Source organism: Marmota marmota, unplaced genomic scaffold, assembly GCF_001458135.2.
Source record: "Marmota marmota marmota unplaced genomic scaffold, marMar, whole genome shotgun sequence".
Classification (NCBI taxonomy): Eukaryota; Metazoa; Chordata; class Mammalia; order Rodentia; family Sciuridae; genus Marmota; species Marmota marmota.
In genome coordinates, this window is record NW_026000022.1 from 3,675,901 (window position 1) to 3,698,594 (window position 22,694).

General features: G+C 39.0%; 1 protein-coding gene across 7 annotated transcripts in view; it reads right to left on the minus strand.

Moving 5' to 3' along the window:
- Positions 1–22,694, minus strand: part of Il1rl1 (interleukin 1 receptor like 1) — a 37,316-nt gene that overhangs the window by 10,578 nt on the left and 4,044 nt on the right. For 2 of the 7 annotated variants that reach the window (XM_048810481.1, XM_048810476.1), the window contains exons 1-8: positions 10,163–10,315; positions 9,209–9,418; positions 8,529–8,739; positions 7,317–7,491; positions 7,055–7,217; positions 5,174–5,245; positions 3,785–3,926; positions 3,325–3,470 (exon numbers count right to left, since the gene is read on the minus strand). In XM_048810481.1, the coding sequence (XP_048666438.1) occupies positions 3,325–3,470; positions 3,785–3,926; positions 5,174–5,245; positions 7,055–7,217; positions 7,317–7,491; positions 8,529–8,739; positions 9,209–9,368 (1,069 nt within the window). In that variant the 5' untranslated portion in view covers positions 9,369–9,418; positions 10,163–10,315. Of the gene's footprint in view, positions 1–3,324; positions 3,471–3,784; positions 3,927–5,173; positions 5,246–7,054; positions 7,218–7,316; positions 7,492–8,528; positions 8,740–9,208; positions 9,419–10,162; positions 10,317–22,694 lie in introns of those variants that run through there. The other 5 variants (XM_048810479.1, XM_048810477.1, XM_015505002.2 and 2 more) reach the window with 4 other exon arrangements.

Genomic DNA, 22,694 nt, shown 5'->3' on the forward strand with positions numbered 1-22,694 from the left:
TGATTACAAAGATGGGTTGGGGCTAGATTTGACCAGAGTTGAAACCCCAGGCAACACACTTGCCTTGTTCTGTTTGAAGGTCATGGGAGCCATCAACAATGTAAGTGCTTTTCACACAAGATTAATCGGATGGCAGAAGGTTGGGTTCTGTGCAGACAGATTGCAGGTGCTCTTGAGTAGTAAAGAGCACAGAATTTGTGTTACAAGATGAGGATTCAAACTCGTATAATAATGGGAGGGGAATGGACAAGCCTGGTGTTTGTGGGGCACACTAAGGAGAATGAATAAATGGGTCTGGAGGACACATGAGCTCTGATAGTTCGATGGCATAGGAAGAAAAGGTGCAGGCAGAGCCCTGGAAGTCTCTGAAGCCTATCTGATCAAGTTGAGTTGCTGGGTTCTAGATCCTTCGCCTACCCCTTCCTCCTCTGATGGCAAATATTATTTAGCCATCACTGAACTTTATCTGAGTATCCCTTGTTTCAAGAAATTCAAATGCAGCATAGTTTCCATCTTCAAGGACTTGTATCAGACGTGTACAAGCTGAACATAATAACTGGGATTTTTGTTTTTTGATACCTGGGATTGAATTCAGGGATAACTAAACCACTGAGCCACATCTCCAGCCCTATTTTGTATTTTGCTTAGAGACAGAGTCTCACTGAGTTGTTTAGTGCCTCACTTTTGCTGAGGTTGATGACTTTCACAGTATTCTTGGTGGTTTATGTTTATTTCCTTAGAATTGCCAGCAATCTTGTCTTAGAAACAGCCTTGCTTAAAAATGAAAGAGAGATCAAATGAGATTTGGTTTGTTTCAATCTTAAGACTCAGTTCATGGGCTCTCACGATCAATGCTGAAAGACACTGACCTTTATTCACAGATTTCTCCCCTCTGTATGTTCATGAGCTCTCTGAGTATCCATCACTATGACATCAAGAATGATGGAGGTGAAGTGATCCAAAGCTGGGAAAAAGAACTAAAAATTGGCAGAGAGCTTACTGTCTACATTGTCATCAGTTTGAATGATAAAAACTCTCTCAGGAACTCATTTCAAAAAGATTGTCTAAACTGAGCACGGTGATATACACCTGTAATTCCAGCTACTTGAGAGGCTGAGGGAGGAGGATCACAAGTTCAAGGCCGGCCTGGGCAAGATCCAGTCTCAAAATAAAAAGGGCTAGGGATACAGCTCAGTAGTAAAGCCCCACTGGGTTCAGTCCCCAGGAGTGAGGGGAGGGGGGATTTTCTAGAGGTCCTATCTGGATGCAGTCTAAGAATGTACACTTCTTGTGGGGATTGTTGTGAGGTCCTGTGCAGGACGCTTTCAATTGGAGGAAAGAGACTGATTCACTATGTAGAAGAGAATTGGAGTTCAGTATCTACCTAAGTACAATAACTTAAAAAGGTACAGGGGTCTGGGGATGTGGCTCAAGCAGTAGCGCACTCACCTGGCATGCGCAGGACACTGGGTTCGATCGTCAGCACCACATAAAAATAAAAAATAAGAATGTTGTGTTCACCGAAAACTAAAAAATAAATATTAAAAAATTCTCTCTCTCTCTCTCTCTCTCTCTCTCTCTCTTAAAAAGAAAAAAAAGGTACAGGACAATCTTGCATGTGATGAATAAACACTCAACACTCCCAGCAAGTGTTTATAAATAGAAAAATGTCACTGTGTTTGAATCCTGGCTTCATGATTGTAGTAATCTATAGTACTTAGCAAGTTATTTGGCTCTTTACGCTTTTGTTTCCTCATCTATAACATTAGATGACAATAACATTCTCTCCCTTGTGGGGTATTGAGAGAATAAATGAGAAATTTAATTGTAAAATAACCAGACAGGACCTGGGACAACAAACAATGTATACGTGTGTGTTATTAATATTATGATCATCAAATATTTATTTAGTAGTATATAATAATATGGAGACATAGGATTTTGTTTGTTATTTAAGTTCAAAAGATGCTGTAGTTCCAGAAGTAAAGGTATAGCAGTAGAGACAATTTTTGTTTAATTTACACAGTCATTGAAACAGAGTATAACTGTTGATTTGAACAAAACCGATAAAATACAAATAAACTAGAAACTACAAAATCACACACACAAAGAAAAAAGGTAACATGAACAAAGTTCCAATACACAAGTAATCAGAGAATATTCATGAATTGTAACATAAGCAAAGCACAGGGACAAGGACACAAAGGTGGTGCTAGGTGGGGAGTGGTGTATGGCTTCCCCTTTCCTGTAGGATCCACATGCCCACTACCACCCTGGGACATTTTGACCTGGTCCACAGCCATCCTGGGGTGACACAGTCACCACTGGCAGAAGCCTAATGTCCTACTGAGCAGGACTGAATTTAAGCTCCTCTTCATGAGTCATGACTCTTTGTTTTATAAAGACAAATCAGAAGTTAAAATCAAAGCCAAAACAAGAAAACTCAAGCAGAGACCTATCATGACCATATCAAACCGGTCTGTTTCTCCCCGCCCCAAGTTGTTTTTCATTGTTCTAGGTGTCTGTGTGTTAATCCAGATGAATCCAGGCCATACCCTGCACATGAGTATGAACCCAGAGTTTAACTTTCTTTCTGGATCTTTGACAAATAATATATAATTTCTACATAGTTATACTGCTACTAAGAGAGTGATGTTATGTAAACAGACCCATATTTTTCCCTTTTCTCTGGGGTCAAATACTTCACCTAATAAACGAAATGACTGTCCCTGGTACTGCAAAAGAACAAGTGCACAGGAACCTAGTGCTTATCGGGATATTCGCCTCGATGACACTGCAGGCAGGGACTGATGGAAGGAGTGGACCATGGGGTCATCTGCCCCTGCCGAGAGCATCTTGTCATTGAGAAGAGTTAGTGCTATCTGGGTGTGGTGACAATCAGAAGCACAGTGACTCACAGGCAGCTTTATTATTGATTTGACTCCTCGGTACACAGCAGCATCCCTTTGTGGTCTGCACCTAAGTAGGAATGGCCTAGGAAGCAGTCACAGGTAGAAGAGGAGCCCACCGAGAAGCAGGAGAGGAGGAGGAGGACGAAGGGGAAGAGGTAAGGAGGAGGAAAATGGGAGGAGGGGGAAGAGGACAGAGAGCAGTAAAGAAGGTTCCTAGCAAATGGAAATATTCTGAAAAGACCAGAGCCCGAGGGTCGGCACAGGAGAAGCGTTTTCTATGAGACAGGCCATTTCCATAGTCATGATGGAGTCCCTGGAACCAAACTGCAGGACGCTGTCCTCTTAAGAAAACGATTTCAGCTTATAGTTGACAGAGCAGACGCAGGTGACCAAAGCCTCAGACACTCCTTACTTGGCTTTTTCCTTCTCAGTCTTATGGTATTCCTTATCACTCCATGCAGGTTCAGGGCCAGACAGTTGTACTCCAAGGACAAATCCTCTTTCTTCACATCAGTTATTCTTAAAACTGTGCTCAGACATATCAGCTCATTGCTAAGACTGAGAAGGCAATTTGTTACCTTTTGGGGAGGGAGGGGGGGGTGGAGTTTACTGGGTATTGATCTCAGGGGCACTCAACCACTAAGCCACATCCCCAGCCCTATTTTGTATTTTATTTAGAGTTGGGGTCTCACTGAGTTGCTTAGCGCCTCGCTGTTGCTGAGGCTGGCTTTGAACTCACGGTCCTCCTGCCTCAGCCTCCGGAGCCCTTGGGATTACAGAATGCCCAGCAATTTGTTACTTTTAATGTTCTCTCTGCAGGTGCCAATAATGAGGGAGAAGAAGGAGATGTTTCAACTTGGATATAAAAATACCTTTCATTTTGGCCTTCCTCCTCTTGAATTCTTGCTTCACCAAAGTCTCTCACTTTGGTTTTGTTAATCTGCCACAGGACGGCAGCCAATATCTGAGAGCCTTTTCCAAAGCAAGCAGAGCAAGTTATGTTTGCTGTTTTTCCTAGATGAGAAGTAAAGGAATTCACCAGTAAAATTAAATTATGCATGTAGTATCTAATTTCACTTAATGTGAAAAATGTTGGCAGAACATCTGATGTGGTCTCTAGGGCACCTTCTCTCTTCGCCCTCTTTGCCTCCTCCCTTCTCTCTAGACTCTTCATGTCACTCTCAATTAAACTGGAAGCTCAGCTCCCACCACTGTCTCACCTCAGAGGAAACTAAAGGGGCAGATGATCTAGCTTCACAGCCTCCCCTGATAATGTAGGATTTCTCCTTACTAGAAACTGGAGTTTCTTTTTAATTGTTTCTTCTACAGTTTTCCCCATCAACCATCCTTAGCCTGAGCCCTTGGCTCCCAAAGGAAGCTGTGTTAAAAAGAAGTCAACTAAGGAGAGATGAGGACCGCAGAGCCTCTGGGAGGTGGTCATGGTGCAAGTTAATAATTAGAACACAAAGTATGGCCATGTTCAAATAGAAAGACTGACAAAGAGACCCATGAGGACAGAGGGACAAACCTCTGGCTATGGCTATCAAACATGGCACAAGAAAAAGATGTCCTGGACTGGGGTAGATGGAGGAGGCTTGGATCCTGCTCTTCCTCAGGAAGGAGGGTAGTGTGAGGGAATCACACAGAAGAAATTTATGAGCTTAGTCTTGAGAGAGGGGACAGAGGCACAACATGGTGGCAGTAGGGAAGAATGTGGGAAGTGGTGCTCATCAGACAGCAACCCAGAGGGGTGGTGAGTGTGCAGGGCTAACGGCTACAGACAGGCCATGAGGCAGGGGAGGCCACGTCATGAGGACACTTGTTCCACATGCTGAGATCTTCAAATGGTGCCCACTTCTAATGAGAACCTGGAAAGGCAGTGGTGGAAGAACCAGGTCCGTATTCTCATTCTTTTTCTATCATTTATTATCCATGAACTTGGGCATGCCCTTCAGCATCTCTGTTTTCTCAAAAGTCAAGTGGAAACAATGTCTGTCTCCTGTACAGAAGTAACAATAAAACAGACCTATACAGGAAAGCACCATAAATTCCAAAGCACAAAACAGATGTAAATGTCGCATATTGCTGCAATAGTGGTCCCTATTTTCAGCAGGTGCCTGGGGCTGGTGTTTCCACACTGTCATCTTATACTCCTTAAGGTACACTTGCTAATCAGCTGACTATATCTAGAGGAATTCAGATCGGGGGGTCATAAGGAAGAATTTTTTTCAGTCAACACAGCATTCATATAATTTTCTTACCGATTTCCACTTCCTGTGTTTCATTGTATGGAGGGGCTATAATTATGGGAAACATAGAAAAGCCTTGTGTATCTTAAAATTAAAAACAAAAAGAGAATATGAGAATTAAAACAGCATTGAATGGTCGTCAATATAAAGCTTGTATTTTCATATTTCTAACTTATTTTACAAAATGTTCTCAAACTTTTCTGACTATAATCTTTGGCAACACACACTTATATACAAATGAAACAACAACAACAAAATTTAAGTAAATACTTTCTCTTACTATATTACAATGCTTTTTTTGTATTTTACTTCTCTTCAATATAAATGAAACAAATGTTGATCCAGTCTATTAAATTTATTGTGTGACCTAAAAAAACATTCAAAACCCACAAATCTACAGGATAAGCATAAAATTACAGAGAAGATGTCAAAAGACTCATAAAAAAGATGCATGCATGGGCTGGGGATGTGGCTCAAGCGGTAGCGCGCTCGCCTGGCATGCGTGCGGCCCAGGTTCGATCCTCAGCTTCACATACAAACAAATATGTTGTGTCCGCTGAAAACTAAAAAATAAATATTAAAATTCTCTCTATCTCTCTCTCTCTCTCTCTCTCTCTCTCTCTCTCTCTCCATCTCTGTCTCTGTCTCTTTAAAAAAAAAGATGCATGCAGTCCACAGGTCTCCTACTTATTGTTCTCCACCATAGTGGCCCACCCTTAGTAGGAGAAGTCTCTCCCTCTTAGGGAGTACTCACTCTGGTGGCCACTGAGGCTGAGGGACAGGGAGGCAGGTGAGTATTTTGGAGCACCCCTTCATGCTGATTTATTTCAGGGTCCTGTGTTTAAGAACTACTATAGGGATTGAAGTTAAAACCATAAAAGGAAAAAATAGAAAAGTGATCTGGCAATACTTATGTTGTAGCGGTGGAGATCTGAAAATATCCACACAGAAATTTTTCTCCAATATTGTTTTGCTCTGAGAAAACTGCCACATGTAAATGTGCTACTTCACTGCACTATAGACCAAGCTATGCTAAGGAGACCTCAGCTCTCTGTAGATCTGACAAGTTGTGACTGTGAAGTCTCTTCCTTAAATGGCTTTTTATAAAATTTAATATATATTTGGAAACAAAAGTATTATCTAGAAATAAGTAACTTACTTTAGGTCTTTGATGATGTCAAAAACATTGCAAACTAGGATTAAAAACCCACCCCAAAACATTTAGATACCCAACTGTACCCCTTAGAGTTAGCCCTTCATCTCTATAGATTCTACATCTATAATTTCAAACCATGGATTGAAAGTTTAGGTGGAAATTTTGCTTCCCTGCTAAATATGCACAGATTTTTTTTCTTTGCCATTATTCCCTAAACAATACAGAATAGCAACTATTCACATAGCATCTACATTGTATCAGGTATTGTAAGTAACCTAGGGTTGAATTCAAGGAGGAGACACACAGGATCTATGCAAATACTGATAATTTATTGCATAGATAAATGAATAGAGTATATTACTGTTCTAGATGAGGGTTTGAGCATCCAGGGATTCTGGTATCTGAGGGGGTCCCTGGAACCAATACCCTGTGGATCATTGCATTGCCATTCAATAAAAGTAACTACATTATCATTCACATTGCTTTACCTTTGGAAAATTAAGTCACAAGAGAAAGAGTAGATGCGGCTTTAGATTAGTAGTGTGATATCTTCCTTGAATTTCTTAGATCTTGTTAGTGTTTGGGGATATCTCTTTGCCATAGTAGAAGATGTAGACAATAGGGTGAAAGAAGAAGAACAAGGAAGGACAAAGTGCAGGAAACTCAACAAGAAAGGCACAACTCTTCCCATGTTATCTTTGTTAACACATCCTGTTTTGCCCAAGTTAGAAGCTTACGTGTAACCGTGAAGGATCTGGTCGCTGTCACACTGTAACTGACTCCATTTTCAGTGTGTATAAATTTACAGGTGTAATCACCTTCGTCATCACTCCTTACATTGTTGATGAGCAAAAATGACTTGTGTGTCCTATACCTTGATCCCTGGAGAGCTTCACAATTCTAAAACAAAAGTTCCATTCCCTTTTCAGTAATTTTGGACTTTTATCTATTTTTGTGTATTTCACCACTCCCCGCCCTCCAAAAAAATTTTCCTTTTACCTTAAACCACTCCAGAGGTGCTGTCCAATTGTAGAGGTCAATTGTAGGACAAGAAATTCTGGAATTTTTTGCTGATCCAGATACTGTTGAATACATTAAATAATCTGGAATTTTGCAATCTGGTTGTTTTTTATATATGGTGACATTTGCAAAGCCAGTCTTATTCAAGGTGGGACTATTAAAATAAGCCAGACCAAAAAAAAAAAAAAAAAAGTTACTCAGAATTGTAAAATAACAAGTCAACTCTAGCCTTCGCTTGATATTATTTTTCTCCATAAAACAATAATTGATAGTGGTTCCTTTCTTAGGGGAAAATAAAACATTTAAATGTAGAGTTTTGACACCATGAAGTTTTTATTTCTCTTGAGAAAAAAAAAAAAAAACACATTACACCTATTTCAGCTCCAAAATGACGACTTCATATACTACGTCTGCTGTAAAAGCATGATCCCAATATGATCATGATGAGGAGTACTAATTGAAAGTACGTGCCTGTCATGGTGGTAAGCATTTTTCATACCTTGTCTCATTTTATTCTCACAATGATGCTTCGAGGTAGATTATATTATCACATGTATTTTACAGAAGAGGAAACTAACAGGAAGAGAAGCAGCTTGCTGGTGTCACACAGCTAGCTAGGACTAGGTTGTGAACTTGAAACTGGTAGGGGATCAGAGGCATGTAACTATACTTGGGCTATCTTTTGAATGTAGCTTATCTAATGTTTTGTAGGTCAAGAATATGGGCATGAATTCAAAGTGTAACACTTTATATATGGACTAGTGATCTATAGCCCATGCAACCTCACACAACCCTCCTTGGCTGACCTCTAAGATTTAAGGTCTGGCCAGTTGCCCCTTTTTCACCCACCCAAATCTCCATGATGCCAAAAGTCTAGGTTACTGGGTTTTGTGCCAGTGGATTCTTCCTTCCAGCCAAGAGGGAGCAATTGCTCTTGGTTCTTTTGGTAACTGGGAAAGCTAGTTCTTTTTCTAATTGGGGTACCAATGAATCCCTATCCAAAGAGTTGGCACATCCCCCCCGCCCCAAGCTGGTGGTGTTCCTAGAGTTACTCTTTTATCCAAATCACTTTATAAATTCAGCTGTTCCACAACAGAGTAGAGAAGGAAGACAGGTGAGAGTGGAACAGACTCCCAACTACTAACGAAAGAGAAGGGAGCTCAAAGACAATGTTGGCTTCCTGGATAATACCTTCTGATGATGCAAGTGTAAATTCCAGAATCATCCACGCTGGCTGGGAGAAACTTAAGATGTTCCCCTGAGGCAAACACACGATTTTTTTTCTGGGTGGGAATAATCTCATTTGTTTTTGAGTAATACCATTCTACAGGGGAAAGGTGTGCTCTTCTTTTTGGACATCTCACAATCAGAGCCTCATTTTCTAGGCCCCAGAATGGTTTATCTGCAAATAAAGAACATAGACATGATCAAATGAAATGATATAATTCTTATACTCTTAATATTTCCATCTAGGATTAAATTTAACAATGGGTCACATATATTGACATTTTAAGAAACAATAAGTCAATGAGTAAAATCTTTAATGAAGTGTTCTACTGAGTACCACAGATCAGTGAAGTCATTTGGATCCAAATTCACCCTACTGTTCCCATGGAAAAGCAACCGTCTACCTAAACAGATATGTCAGTCAACAAATGCTTATAAATTAAAAGTTAAAAGTTAAAATTCTGATGTATTTGAATATTTACATCTAAAATCATGATTTATTCATTATGGAGAATTTCTTCTGATAGTTTTGCAAATGCTTTCTAGTTTACAATTTAGCCAGAACAATTAGAAGTAAGCAATTTAAAACAAGGCACATGCTCTTGGAATTAATTTGTTTGTATTAGTTGAAAAGCAATACTTACAACCATTAGCTTCTATGAAGTGGATGGGAACTGTTAGAATTGCCAAGATCCAAAGGCCCAGTCTCTGTTTATCAACCCAGGGCAAGTGTCGGTGACTGACTGTAGAGGTTGCACCAGATACATGAATGGTACAGGCTGGGGAAGGTCTCCACAAGGCCATTGGTTGTTCTACTTAAGATTTACAGTCAGGAAGAGTATCCAAAGCCTCTACTGAAAAATATATTATACAAAACCAGAAGAAAAATAATTATTTAGTCATTATTTTTACTGGTTCAAGGCTACCAAGGAGAAAAAAAAAATTGATCAACAGATTTATTAAGTACACATGTATAATAGCAGATTTCAGACATGCAATATTGCATTTATTCCTTTTGAACTTTGGTAACTGGGAAAGTTACCTCAATGATCATGCTATCTCACAATTATATTTTACTAGTCTCATGAGAATGTCCTCAAAGAATTTAAGTGAAGAGCAAAGAAAAGGAATGTTTATTAAAAAAAAAAGCATAAAATTCAAAAGACTCTAGAAAGTGGAATATTATATAAAATGGCAAACATTTTCACAGGCTAGAGGAATTGTGCACACACATGTTAATGCACACTCCAGCACATGTGGAGATAATCATCACAAAGCAACTAAGGGAGAGAGAGAGAGAGAGAGAGAGGAGAGCCAAAACCTCAAAAATTTGTCCCTGCCTTAGCTTGTCCCCAAGAGCCACCAAAGGCTCTCTAAGAATAGTTGAAGGGTTGTAAACAACAAGAAATTACTTTCCTTGTTACTTTCAGTAAGAGAATCATTTATGATATTTTCTTTCGTTGGGGAGAGGTGTAATCAATATAGAAATTTACATGCATGTTAATAAACACAACCACCCTTAAGAAAGCTCGTTCCTTTCAACATGAATTATTGATACTTTCCTGACTACAAACTTTAGATAAGTAATTCATGCTTACCTAGACTGAAGGACTGAAGGGAGACAGATCCAGGTCAAGGACTGAGCTAAGAATGGCTTCTTGCCCTTTAGCTCCTTCCTGGACACACTCTCTTCTATTTTAAACACTCAAAGACATCTTGCAACTAGCCACTCCCTCACACCCTGAAATTTGATCTTCAGCCAAAATCATGACTCAGTTAAAAAAATGTCAGTGTATCACCGTCTAAGAATCTGTGAGCTTGATACATATTTAAAAAGAATGACAACTTTGAAAAATCCCCTTTAAAGGGAACACGGAACACTCAAATCAGTTCCCTGTGTTTTAGCACTCATTACTCAGGCTGAATAATAGATAATGTTTGTTGTTTGTTTCCCTGGTATTGTTTCGCTTTTCCTTCCAAATGATCTTGAATCCATGGACCTTTGAACTGTCCTTCCAGATATTCCCTAATGCCTCATTTGACAGATGCTGTTTAGGAAGGCCCCGTCAGCTGTGCTGGAGAATTTTGAAAACAAACAAACAAAAAAGTGGGGGGAGGAATAAGCCTTGAGAAGCAAGCAGGACTTCATTATTACTTAGAAATGTTTTTTTTTTTTCTGTGGTCCAGAGTGTGACAATCTTATCCAAAAATAGGGCCCGGCTTCTCAGATTTCAATCCAAATAATACTCTCAGCTTGGATGGAAAATAAGGAAGTTTTTCTAAGGAGTTTAGAGAAGTAGAGGAAGATTGTGAATAAGAAGTTCTCTTCGTGGCATTTACAGGTAAATGGATGGAGTTGGAGAAGATAATGCTGAGTGAGGCTAGCCAATCCCCAAAAAAACAAATGCCGAATGTTTTCTTTGATATAAGGAGGCTGATTCATAGTGGGATAGGGAGAGGGAGCATGGGAGGAATAGACAAACTCTAGATAGGGCAGATGGGTGGGAGGGGAAGGGAGGGGGCATGGGGTAATTAATGATGGTGGAATGTGATGGTCATCATTATCCAAAGTACAGGTATGAGGACATGAATTGGTGTGCACATACTATGCATACAACCAGAGATATGAAAAATCGAGCTCTGTACATGTAATAAGAGTCGTAATGCATTCTGCTGTTATATATAAATTAAAAAAAGAAAAAGAAAAAATAAAAGAAGTTCCCTTCAGACGACATCAAATTATCACTCTTTGCAGATCATATGATTCTATATTTAGAAGATCCAAAAAAACTCCACCAAAAGACGGCTAGAGCTAGTAAGCAATTTAGCAAAGAAGCAGGTTTAAAAATTAACATACAAAAATCAACGACTTCTCTAAATACCAACAATGAATCTGTTGAGAAAGGAATCAGGAAAACAGTTCCATTCACAGCAGCCTCAAAAAACAAGAAAAAACCTGGGAATAAATCTTACCAAGGAGGTGAAAGACCTCTGTGATGTAAATTATAGAACATTGAAGAATTAAATTGAAGGAGATCTCAGAAGATGATGGAAAGACCTCCAATGTTCATGGATAGATAGAATTAATATTGTTAATATGTCCATTCTACCAAAAGAACACAGATTACATTGATGTAATCCCCACCACAATACCACTGACATTCCTCACAGAATTAGAAAAAACAGTCCTAAAATACATTTGAAAGAATAAAAGATCCAGAACAGCAAAAGCATTTTTAAGCCAAAAAGCAAAGCTGGAGGCGTCACAATACCTGGTTTCAAACTATCCTATAGAACTATAGAAACAAAACTGTATAGCACTGGCATAAAACAGACACATAGACCAATGGTACAAAATAGAAGACACAGAAACAAACCCACCCGTCTGCAGTCAGATATCTGATCTTTGAAAAAGGTGACAAAAATATACATTGGAAAAAAAAAAAAAAAAGACAGCTTTTTTAACAAATGGTGCTGGGAAAACTGGTTATCCCTGTGTAGGAGAATGAAACTAGACCCCTAATGCTCATTCTACACAAAAATAAACTAAAAATGGATCAAAGACCTAGGAATTAGACCAGAAACTATGCAAGTGTGAGAAGAAAATGTAGGGCCAACACTTCAGCTTTCAGGTCAGACAATGATTTTCTCAAGAGGACTCCTAAAACTCAGTAAGAAATGCAAAGAGTTAAGAAACAGGATGACATCAAATTAGAAGGTTCTGTATGGCAAAAGAAACAATTAGGAATGTAAAGAAAATACCTACAGAATGAGAGAAAATCTTTGCCAGCTTCTCTTTTGACAGAGGTTTAACATCTAGAATATATAAAGAACTCACACCGTCGGTGGGATTGTAAATCAGTACAACTGCTATGTAAATCATCATGGAGATTCCTCAAAAGACTAGGCATGGAACCACCATGTGATCCAGCTACACCACTCCTCTGTATTTATCCTGAAGAATTCAAGTCATCATACTACAGTGATACAAGCATACCCACATTTATAACAACACAATTCACAATAGCCAAAATATTGAACCAGCCTAGGTGTCCCTCAATGGATGAATGGGTAAAGAAAATAGGGTATATATATATACACAATGGAGTTTTATTTAGCCATAAAGAAAAATGAAATTATGTCATTCACAAGAAGATGGATGGAATTAACTTTTTAGTCATCACATCTGGGAAGGATTTAGGGGCTACTTCCAGACCAACACGACAACAGAATAATAATAGCTAGCCTTTATGTAGGACTTTCTCTGTGCCATATGCAGTTCTGATTGAATCACATGTATCTCTTTATTCTCAAAATCACCCGATGGTGTGGGCACTATTATAACTATCAACCTTGTACAGACAAGGACACTGAGGAACAGAAATTAAGTAACTTGCTTAAGCTACATAACACTATGAGATAGAGCCGGGAACTTGAATCTAAAATCAGCCAGCTACAAAGACCAGATTCATCACCAGATCCTGTGGCTACCAGGTGTGGGAAATTAAGGAGGAAGTACAGCCAAAGAGACCCCTAAGTAAACGTTTTAATCCAGTTTCCAGAAGCTTCTTTGCTCCCCACAGTGGCTGGGAGCCTCTTGGTATATCTTAACTGCACGAGGGTCTGGCCAGTCCTGGGACATGAGTGACAAGATCTGAGAGGAAGAGATACCAAGACCTTTGACTGCTGGAGGATTGGCCATGAGATAGATGGTGTGACTTCGAGGAATTAGTTCTGCTCATTGATATTTTTGATTCTTCCTGTCAAGATCGTATTATGAGGCTGAGCATGAAATCAAAAAGCAAAGAGCCCACATGTTTGGAACCTGCCTAGAGCTTAGTAAGCACCAGATAATAAAATAAAATAATGCAAAAACTCAGAATTGTTTTATATTTTGTGACCTGAAATGTCTTTTTCAAAATATTTGTTAAAGTTGGGCATTTACTCATTAAACGAGGCCACGTGTGCATTGGCTTCATAGTTTTAAAAATAAAGTGTCAGTCAAAATTTTAACATAGTAATCAAATATTTACAGAAGCATTTGAGAAAGTCCAGCTGCAGTGAAACAGTTCAGACATCTATTTGGCAAATTTAAGACCTTCCATTCAAAGTACATTACCACTATCAGTTAAAAAAACAATCTAAAAATTTCGAAAAATCAAAGTACAGTACTATGTACATCATTGGAATTTTATTGATTAACATGAAAACCCGAGGATAAGACTGGTGATACAATATGACCAAGCTCACCCGGTTGTGGTTGAGGTTAAAACCAGACCTGCTGAGTTTCAAAACCAAGGTCTCCACCCGCTCCTAATATCAACTCAAAGAGAGAGAGATTATAATGTTAAATCTTCCCTTCTTATAAGTGGGACTGAGTTATTAAAGAAAAAAAAAAAACTAGTCTGCTTTCCCTTAGGTATTTTCTTTAAAAAGAACTAACCATTTTGGCTTCTAACAATCCTGACAGGTCCAACATAGAATGTAGTATTTTATAGAAACTTAAAATGTTGACGGCAAAGGCTTAGGATTCATCAATAAACCAAACAAGGGATTTAAAACAGCCTTGATTATCTGCCAAGTTAATCAGAATTCCTGTTTCTCAAGCAAACAACCTCCCCCCCACCTTTTAAAAAAGAGTTTTTATAACTACTCTGTTTTCAAAATTAATCTGATAAATCTAATCTAACTTGACCCTTCCCCTGCCCCAGTTTGGGGTTATAATTTTAAACTCTTACAATCTATTTATAATCAACTTCTCTGAAATTTCCACTAAAATTAAATTAAATCAAACCTAGATTTCCAGAGTTAACAGCTAGCTGCTTGCCTCGGACCTTCAAGTATTTGGTTACACAGAAGATGTTTTACGAGGTTTACTCATTTGACTTGGCCCATGTCACAACTAAATGTAAGTTGCACATGTTGCAACCCTCCAGAGCCAGCAAACTGAGACTTGGTCTTACTGTAAACCCAAGTCATAATCCAGGAAATTTTTATGACATTAACTTTACATGAATTTAAGTTGGTCACTGAACCAGCAAGAGGTGGATCCCCACCTCCCCACCCCACTACTCAAGGGCAACCACCAATCTGCTTTCCTACCCTGTGAATTCATCTCATGTAGATATTTCATATTGATGGAGTCATCAATATGAAAAGTTTCCTTTTCAGTCTGGTTTCTTTCACTTAGCCTGTTTCCAAGGTTCGTCCACATTGAGCGTGTATCAATGCTTCATTCCTTTTGAGGGGTGAGTGATGTTCTACTGAGTGTGTATACCACAACTGATTCATCCATTCATTCCTTTATGGAGTTGCTTCTCCCTTTTGACTATTTAGAATAATGCTGTCCAACACATTCCAGTCCAAGTATGTGAGTACCTGAAGCATTAATTTTAAATTGCAATGTCTCCTCACCCATTCCCTAACTCCTAATCCACATGGGTCTTTTCCAGGTTCTTTGTCACCTTCTAACATCCTACTTTTGAATCGTGTTCACTGTTTATTTGATGTTTTCCCCCATTAGCTCCAGAAGGCAAGGTATTTTTGACAGTTCTGTCACTGATGTCTGGCACAGTGACCAGCACAAAGGAGGTACTCAAAAAAAATATTGGTTGAATTAATCAGTACAGCCAACTTGATGGCAGAGTTTGAGGTCTGAAAAGTAAAGCTTTTATTTGTGGATCTGAACAGGAATAATGTGTCTCTACCATGCTTTTTTAAGTATCTCCCCTGAAACTCTCTTTTCTCCTTTATCTTAGGGAAGGTCCAAGTTGTTCCAGGAAAGTCCACAGGAACACCTGGACTGAGAAAACTCTGTGCACCGAGGACAAAGAAAAGGGGGTGATAGTCATATGAAAATCTGCCAGCAATTTTAAGTGTTTGCACATGTGAAATGATGAAATCATAACCCTTTGAGGATGAAATTCAAGGCCATTGTATTATATTCCCATACTAATTCCACAGATTTTGAAATACTCTGGGGATATATACTCATCATCCTCTGAGTTTAGATACATACTTTTTTGCCCAGAGGTCAGTGTGGCATTAATTTTCTCAGTATCCGAATCAACTTATACAGTTTCTATGGGAATTCTAAAATTCCTATGGAAAAATCATAGTAATTAGTATACTCAATACATTGTTTAAAAGTAAGAACAGAGTTGGAGAACTTGCACAACTTAACAGTATAAAGCTTTAATTATGGTAGTAATGTAATAAAGACTTGCATGTCAATGAAAAAGTCATAAATGACTTCAGAAATAGACTCAAATGTGTAGTCAACTGATATTTGATAAAGGCATTAACTTAAGTCTATGGGAAAAATGTGCTTTTATTTCAATATATGATGATGGGAAATTTGACTATCTAAATGGAAAAAAATCTACCCCACAAACAGAAAAAGTAGAAACAAAGTGGTTCTTATTACATAGCAGAAAATCTCCATAACTTGGATCAGAAAAAGAAAAATTAAACCAAACATAAAAATCAGTGGTCATAAAAGAAAATGAAATACCTCAGACTTCATCAAAAGTAAGAACGTATTTTCTTCAAAAGACATCAATAAAATTTAAACAAACCAAGCTGTAGATTCAGACAAAATACAATTCATACATCTGATGAAAGATTTCTGTTTGGAACTTATAAATTGTTCTTATAAGTCAATATAAAGATGCAAAAAAGTAGCCAATAAAAATGAGAAAAAGATTCCAACTGAGGAGATTCACAAATGAAAATCATACCAATGGCCAATAAACATAAGAAAAAGATACCCCAAATTATTAGTTATTAAAAAATGTAAATAATAAAACCACAGTGATATTCTACTCCATAGCTAATATTAAAATGATTGGTAAGAGCAAGTGGTGGCAAGAATGTGATCCATCTACAACTTTCATACAGGATTATAAAATGATACAATGACTTTGGAAAACGGCATAGCAGTTTCTGCTTAAACATTTGCCAAATGACCCAGGGATTCCTCTTCTAAGGATTAACCTAAGGGAAATACAAACCCATGCACACAAAAATACTTGCACACAAATGTCCATAACAGTTTGATTTATAATAGCTGAAAATGATATACCCATGTCTATCAACATGGAAATGGAAAACAATTCTATGTTTGTATGATGGAACACTGCTCAGCAATAAAAAGGAAGGAACTACTGACTCATGTAATATGAATTAATCTATGATGCATTATATTAAATTAAAGAAGCCAGGTTTAAAACAGTGCAAGTTATCTGGTCTCATCTACATAAAGTTCCAAAACCACAAAACTAATGGTAACCTGGGATGAAAGATGAGGGGGACAATTATCTATAGAGGAGTATGAAAAAAATATAAGGGATGATGTCTTTTCCAAGCTTATTAAATTTTACACTTCAAATGTGCGTATTTTGGTGTTATGTAGGTTATATATTAATAAGAAGAAAAATAAAACAAAGAACATCTGGCATTTGGCCTTCTATTTCGAGTATTTCCTCAAGAAATTAAATCACATGACTACAAACATATAAAAGAATGTTCATAAGTGTCATATTCACAATACCAAAAACTGAAAATATTCCAAGTGTTTATCAATGGGAGAAGGACAAAAAAAAAAAAAGGGGGGGGAATTCAAAGTACTCAGGAAGAAGAAGAAACTGCAATTTAGCAGCCTGGTGAATCACAGAAACAGCATGTTCTGTAACTTGGGTTTGTTCCGAAATGTAAACAAAGTCTCCTCTCCTCAAATCATACTAAGCAAAAGAAACCCAAGAAAGGAGACTCCAAATTCCAAACAATAACATGAAGAGTCCAATATTACTTAATATATATTCCCTTTTACACAGAGTCTACATTACATATCCCACCTGCATGAAGAGCCCATGTTACATATTACTTTTATATGAAATCCAGCAATAAGCAAGTTATAATCTACCTTGCTGGAAACCAGAAAGTAATTTGGAGAGGGAAAAGTGGTGTATTTTCTGGGAAATAGAGATGTAATCTGTGCTGTGTGGACTGATAATTCCATGAGTGAATATGATGGTCAAATCTCATTCAAATGAACACTTAAAGTCATTGCTTTTAGCTGATGTTGGTTATTTCTCAACAAAAAAAAAAATAAATAAAGTAAAATAAAAGCCTTTGAAAACTGTATTCTTGGGCTGGGGTTGTGGCTCAGTGATAGAGTGCTTGCCTTGCACATGTGAGGCACTGGATTCAATACCCGGCACCACATAAAAATAAACAAAATAAAGGTCTTGTGTCCATCTACAACTAAAAAGTATATGTTTAAAAGTTTTAAAAGATTTTAAAATTAAATTTCCTTCCCCACATGTAACAGGAAAAGCAGATTCATTTCTGGGATCTGTCAAACCGTGAGAAATGTCCAGTGGAGGCCTCATCAACATTGGAAAGCTTTGCATAATAAATATTCTGGAGATGCAGCTGATTCTTTTTTACAAAGTAATTCCAATAACAAGTTGTCCTATGAATAATTTTGTTGATCTATCTTTTTTTCCCTGAAAACAGTCATTAAAGTTTTCCTCTATGTTTATTTTGGTTTTCCCACTTAATATTAAGGGCAATCAGCTAGGCTTATTTCCAGTTTCTTGGATAAGAACAAGAAATGTGTTGAACATAGGAATTGGCCAGCCAGAAGGACAACTCTCCGTCACAAATTTAATCAGTTGCAAAGGAGAACAAAGATGGAATTCCTATGCCCGTTGAAAAGCAAAAATATATTTGCTATCCAATGCTGATATTTCTGGAACCAGGTTCGCTGTGCTTTCAATAATTTCCTGTGGTTGGAAAATGTAAAGAGAACTGGATTTATGATTTCTCAGTGATTTGACTGGTTTGAGACAGAAAAGTCAGGTCTCCTACCATCATTGTGGCCCTTCAAATTAATTCATCTTTGCCACCTTAAGCGCACATACAGCAAGTCAATTTCCTGACCAGAAAGTAATGGCTCATTGCCTGAGCAGAAACATGTCCAGAGCTGTCACATCCTACAATCCTCCATATTGTGATGTCTCCAATCACTTATGATCAATGAATGGCAAAAAACAGTAAAACTACTATGTGTCTCCACCCACTTGGAGATAAAGTGTGCTCAGTTAAAAGAAGACCATGGAGGATGGCGGGAAGCTACTTCAAGGGAGTGAGGTCTGACTCTACTTTCTGCATTGTGAGGGGACGGTGGAAAGGAGGGAGCAGAGCTTTTGACTCACTGGGAAGTGAGGAGTCCGATGTTCTAGCATCTAGTAGAGTCAAACATACCAACCCTGCATCAACTGGGCTTTAAAGAGCAAAATGCTGACCCCCTAGACTCCAAAGATGGTCAGTTAGACCCCAATCACTATTTCTGATACTGGGACGATAGCCATGCACAAAACAGAACCGTCAGAGATAAAAATACCTGCCCTTATGAAATGTATACATTAGCAGAAAAAAAAGGCAATAAATCACAGAAATAAAAGGTATTCATAAAATACTTCAGATGATGGAAGACTTGGGCAGAAAAATAAAGCAGTGGAGAGGTCTAAGGATAACTGGAGGTACCCAGTTTTAGGCCAGATGACCTGAGAAGGCCAACTAAGGAAGTGACATTAAATAAACAGCAGAAGCACAGCCCAGGTGGAGGGACAGGCAGTACGGGGGCCTCACGGCAGAAATTGGATTTTCAAGCCAAGGAATGACATGACCTACATCAGGATATGGGACTTTTGTTAAGAATTAGTTAAGATTATCAAGGCACGGTGCTGTACTCAATGTCCCCAAACACCTCCGTGTCACTAAAGAATTGCCAGTCGTGTCTTCACTTTTCCTTGAGCCATAAGCAGCCTCTGTAAAGTTGAGCAACTCCCCCATCTGTCCTCAGAACCCCACACTCTCCTCCAGATGGCCTCGTCCCCAGGTCCAGTCCTTGAGCCTCTTTTCTTCTCCGTCTACACTCACTCCCCGGGTAATGCATGTGGGTTTACAGGTTTGAAACACTATCCTGGTCACACTCCTGCAGTTGAACTTGCCACTGACTCTGGTACCCAGTACTGACTTGATACCCTCACTTGCCTGCACTCCAGATGTCTCAACCTCAGAATTCTCCCTCTTGCCTACCAAAATCGGTTCTTCCCACACTGCTTCTCGTCTTGATGAATGGCTACTCCATCTTTTTTCAGCCACATCCATCAAATTCCTTGGAGGCTTTCTCGTACCGCTCTTCCTCCAACCCACCACTCCCAACTGCCAGCAGATCCCTGTGAATTATTTTCCAAACATATCGAGACTTTAGCCACCTCTCCATTTTGTATATCTGTTGTTGCTGATCCAGGCCACCACCATCTCTTACCTGGATTATTGTAGTGACCTCCAGACCAGACCCTTTGGTCCTTCTTGTGCCTGCTGTGACTGATTTTTATAACAGAAGCCAAGATGAACCTTTCAAGTTACTCCTCTCCTCACAGCTCCCATTTCACCCAGTAAAAGCCAAATTGCTTATAGGAGCAAGAAGGTTCTACGTGACCGTCTGTCCCCCAGCTCTCTGATTCATGACTCTCTGGGTTTCTCACCCTTATGCTACAAGAAAGGCACTCTCCCTGTCCCTGCTCCTGAACACCCAACCTGGCTCCCACCTTGGAGTACCCCTTTTGGCTCTTTCCTCCATCTTGGCTTTTCCCTTCTGGGCATCTGTGTGGTGGCTCACTCCTGCCCTTTAATGAGGGCCCCCCCTCCCCACCACCCGACCAGCTAACCACACACTTCCTGATTTTCCTTACCCTGTTCCATGTTTTTCCCATGGTGTTTACAACCTTCTAACATTACTGAATACTTGATTTATGCGTCATTTATATTTGTTTTGTAAACTTATATACCCAGCCAGATGGTCCTCAATAAATATATTTTGAATGAAAAAAATAAATGAATTGACTATGTTAGATAAACACAATGATTAATTTCATCTCCAAATATATATTTACTTAATTGAATCCTTGTCAGATTTAAGAATGCTTTTATTAGAAAGATGAAAGTAAAGAATAAGACGTGGGTAAATTAGCCAGAGATTTGACTCACAGGCTTGAGGCAAAAACTGTGTATCTGATTAATAATAAACAGAGACTGAAGGACAGAGAAAACAAAAAACTAAAATTCCATGTTTCCATTGAACTTCTTGTTCGTTCAAAATACTCCCTTAATAAAAGCAGGAGCCCCCCCCCTCCCCCCGATGTGGTGGCGCACACCTGTAATCCCAGCAGCTCTGGCGGCTGAGGCATTGGATGGCAAGTTCAAAGCCAACTTCAGCAATTTAGTGAGGCCCTAAGCAACTTAGTGAGAACCTGTCTCAAAGTAAATTATAAAAAAGGGAGGAGGGGCTCTGGAAATGTGGCTCAGTGGTTAAGCACCTCTGGGTTCAATTTCTTTATTTTTCTGCCAAAGTCTTCCATCATCTAAAGTATTTTATGAATACCTTTTACTAATTTCTGGGACTTATTGTCTTTTTCTGCTAATTTATATATTCCATAAGGGCAGGTACAAAAAAAAAAGTGGATGCCAAACTCATTCTAAAGTCATTTGTGTAATCACCATGATTTAAGAATGTCTTAGTTTTAAAAGTCTTAATGTCAATCACTTCACATGAGGGTCAGGTTTCCTAGAGAATTCCTCTAATGCATAATTTCTGTGGTCTTTAAGAGTTGGTATCTGTATCTGGAATGATCTAACTGAAACTTGCCAGGGGACTAAACAGCTCAAATTTAGACATCACAGTTCAAAATAAAAGAGCAAATTTGAACATTATGATCAGAGCTACCATAGTCCTGCTCAAAAAGAGATGAGAGAATTCACATCTGACTGCTTTGTCCTTACCTCCAGGCTCATGGGGTGAAGCCCGAGGAAACTTATCTTGAACATGGGTATCAAGGTATCAAGACTCTGTGCTTCCCTTCAGAGCTTGGGGCTCAGGTGGTGTAGTGAAGACCTTCAGTGACCTTCAGATACGCTGTGGAGTTCTTCCAGTCAAGCAGGCAGCAGAGGGTGGGGGCTATTTTCTGATAACTAAGGACTGAAGGTGAAGAGGACTTATAGAAAATGCTGATTGGTCCCAAGTATGCAGGGAGAGTGAGGAGCAGGGAGACTAATCGGGAGCCCCAGGGGCACCTGTATCATCCCATTCCTTTCTATATGGCATAAAACCCACCCTGGCAGCCTCAGTTGGGTTAAGTGGGGCAAAGAGACTGGAGGCTCCAGTGCTCAGGGACTCAGTCCTTGCTGCCTATGTCACACTTTGACTACAAGTCTTCTGAGAGGGAGGGAGAGAAAAATCTTGACTCCCGGCTGAGAATGGGCTCAAAACTAGCCATTGACATCCACCCTTAAATCACAGTTAAGGAAGTTGTCAAAAGACGGGTGGTCTTGGGCAGGGTCTGCAGTTATTGAAATTCAAAACTATCTACCCACCTTGGGAAGAGGTTATAAGCAGTTGTCTAAATCTCAGTTACATTTTAGTGGGCATCATGTATATTCTGTTTTTGTTTTCCATTAGGGCATCATCCCCTCCCACCTGGGACTCAGTCACACCTGACATCAGAACCAGTCCTGGGGACTCAAACCAACCACACGTGTGTCCATAAGGCTCTCAGTATCACCAGTTGAAGCACTGAATCTGAGCCAATCAGATCTTGGTTTCCACCCCACTTTACATAACTACCATACGAATGGCAGGATGTTGTATATAGAAAGTACCCACCTTAGGGGCTAGCAGGGAGGAGAGTTCCCTTGGATGATTACTGACAGCTACTATTACTTTATCATAAATGTGCTAAGGAAAAATGTGTGCCAGACAAGTTGGAAACTCCCCATCCCTTACCACATTCCCATCATGATTCCACATTCAGCCTGTCTACAGGACAAGGAGTTAAAATTTCCCAGAGTAGAAAAGGAAGAATATAAAAACAATGAAATCTGACATGTTGTTACTGTATGCTCAGTACAATAATACTGAACACTTTATATTCATTTGATCTTCACCCACAAAACCATCAACAGGCTATAATTAAAGGTAAGAAATCCAAGAATTTAAAAAGTTCAGCGAATGATGTACAGTCATGCAACAAATAAGTGTAAGAGCAGGGATTAAATGCAGGT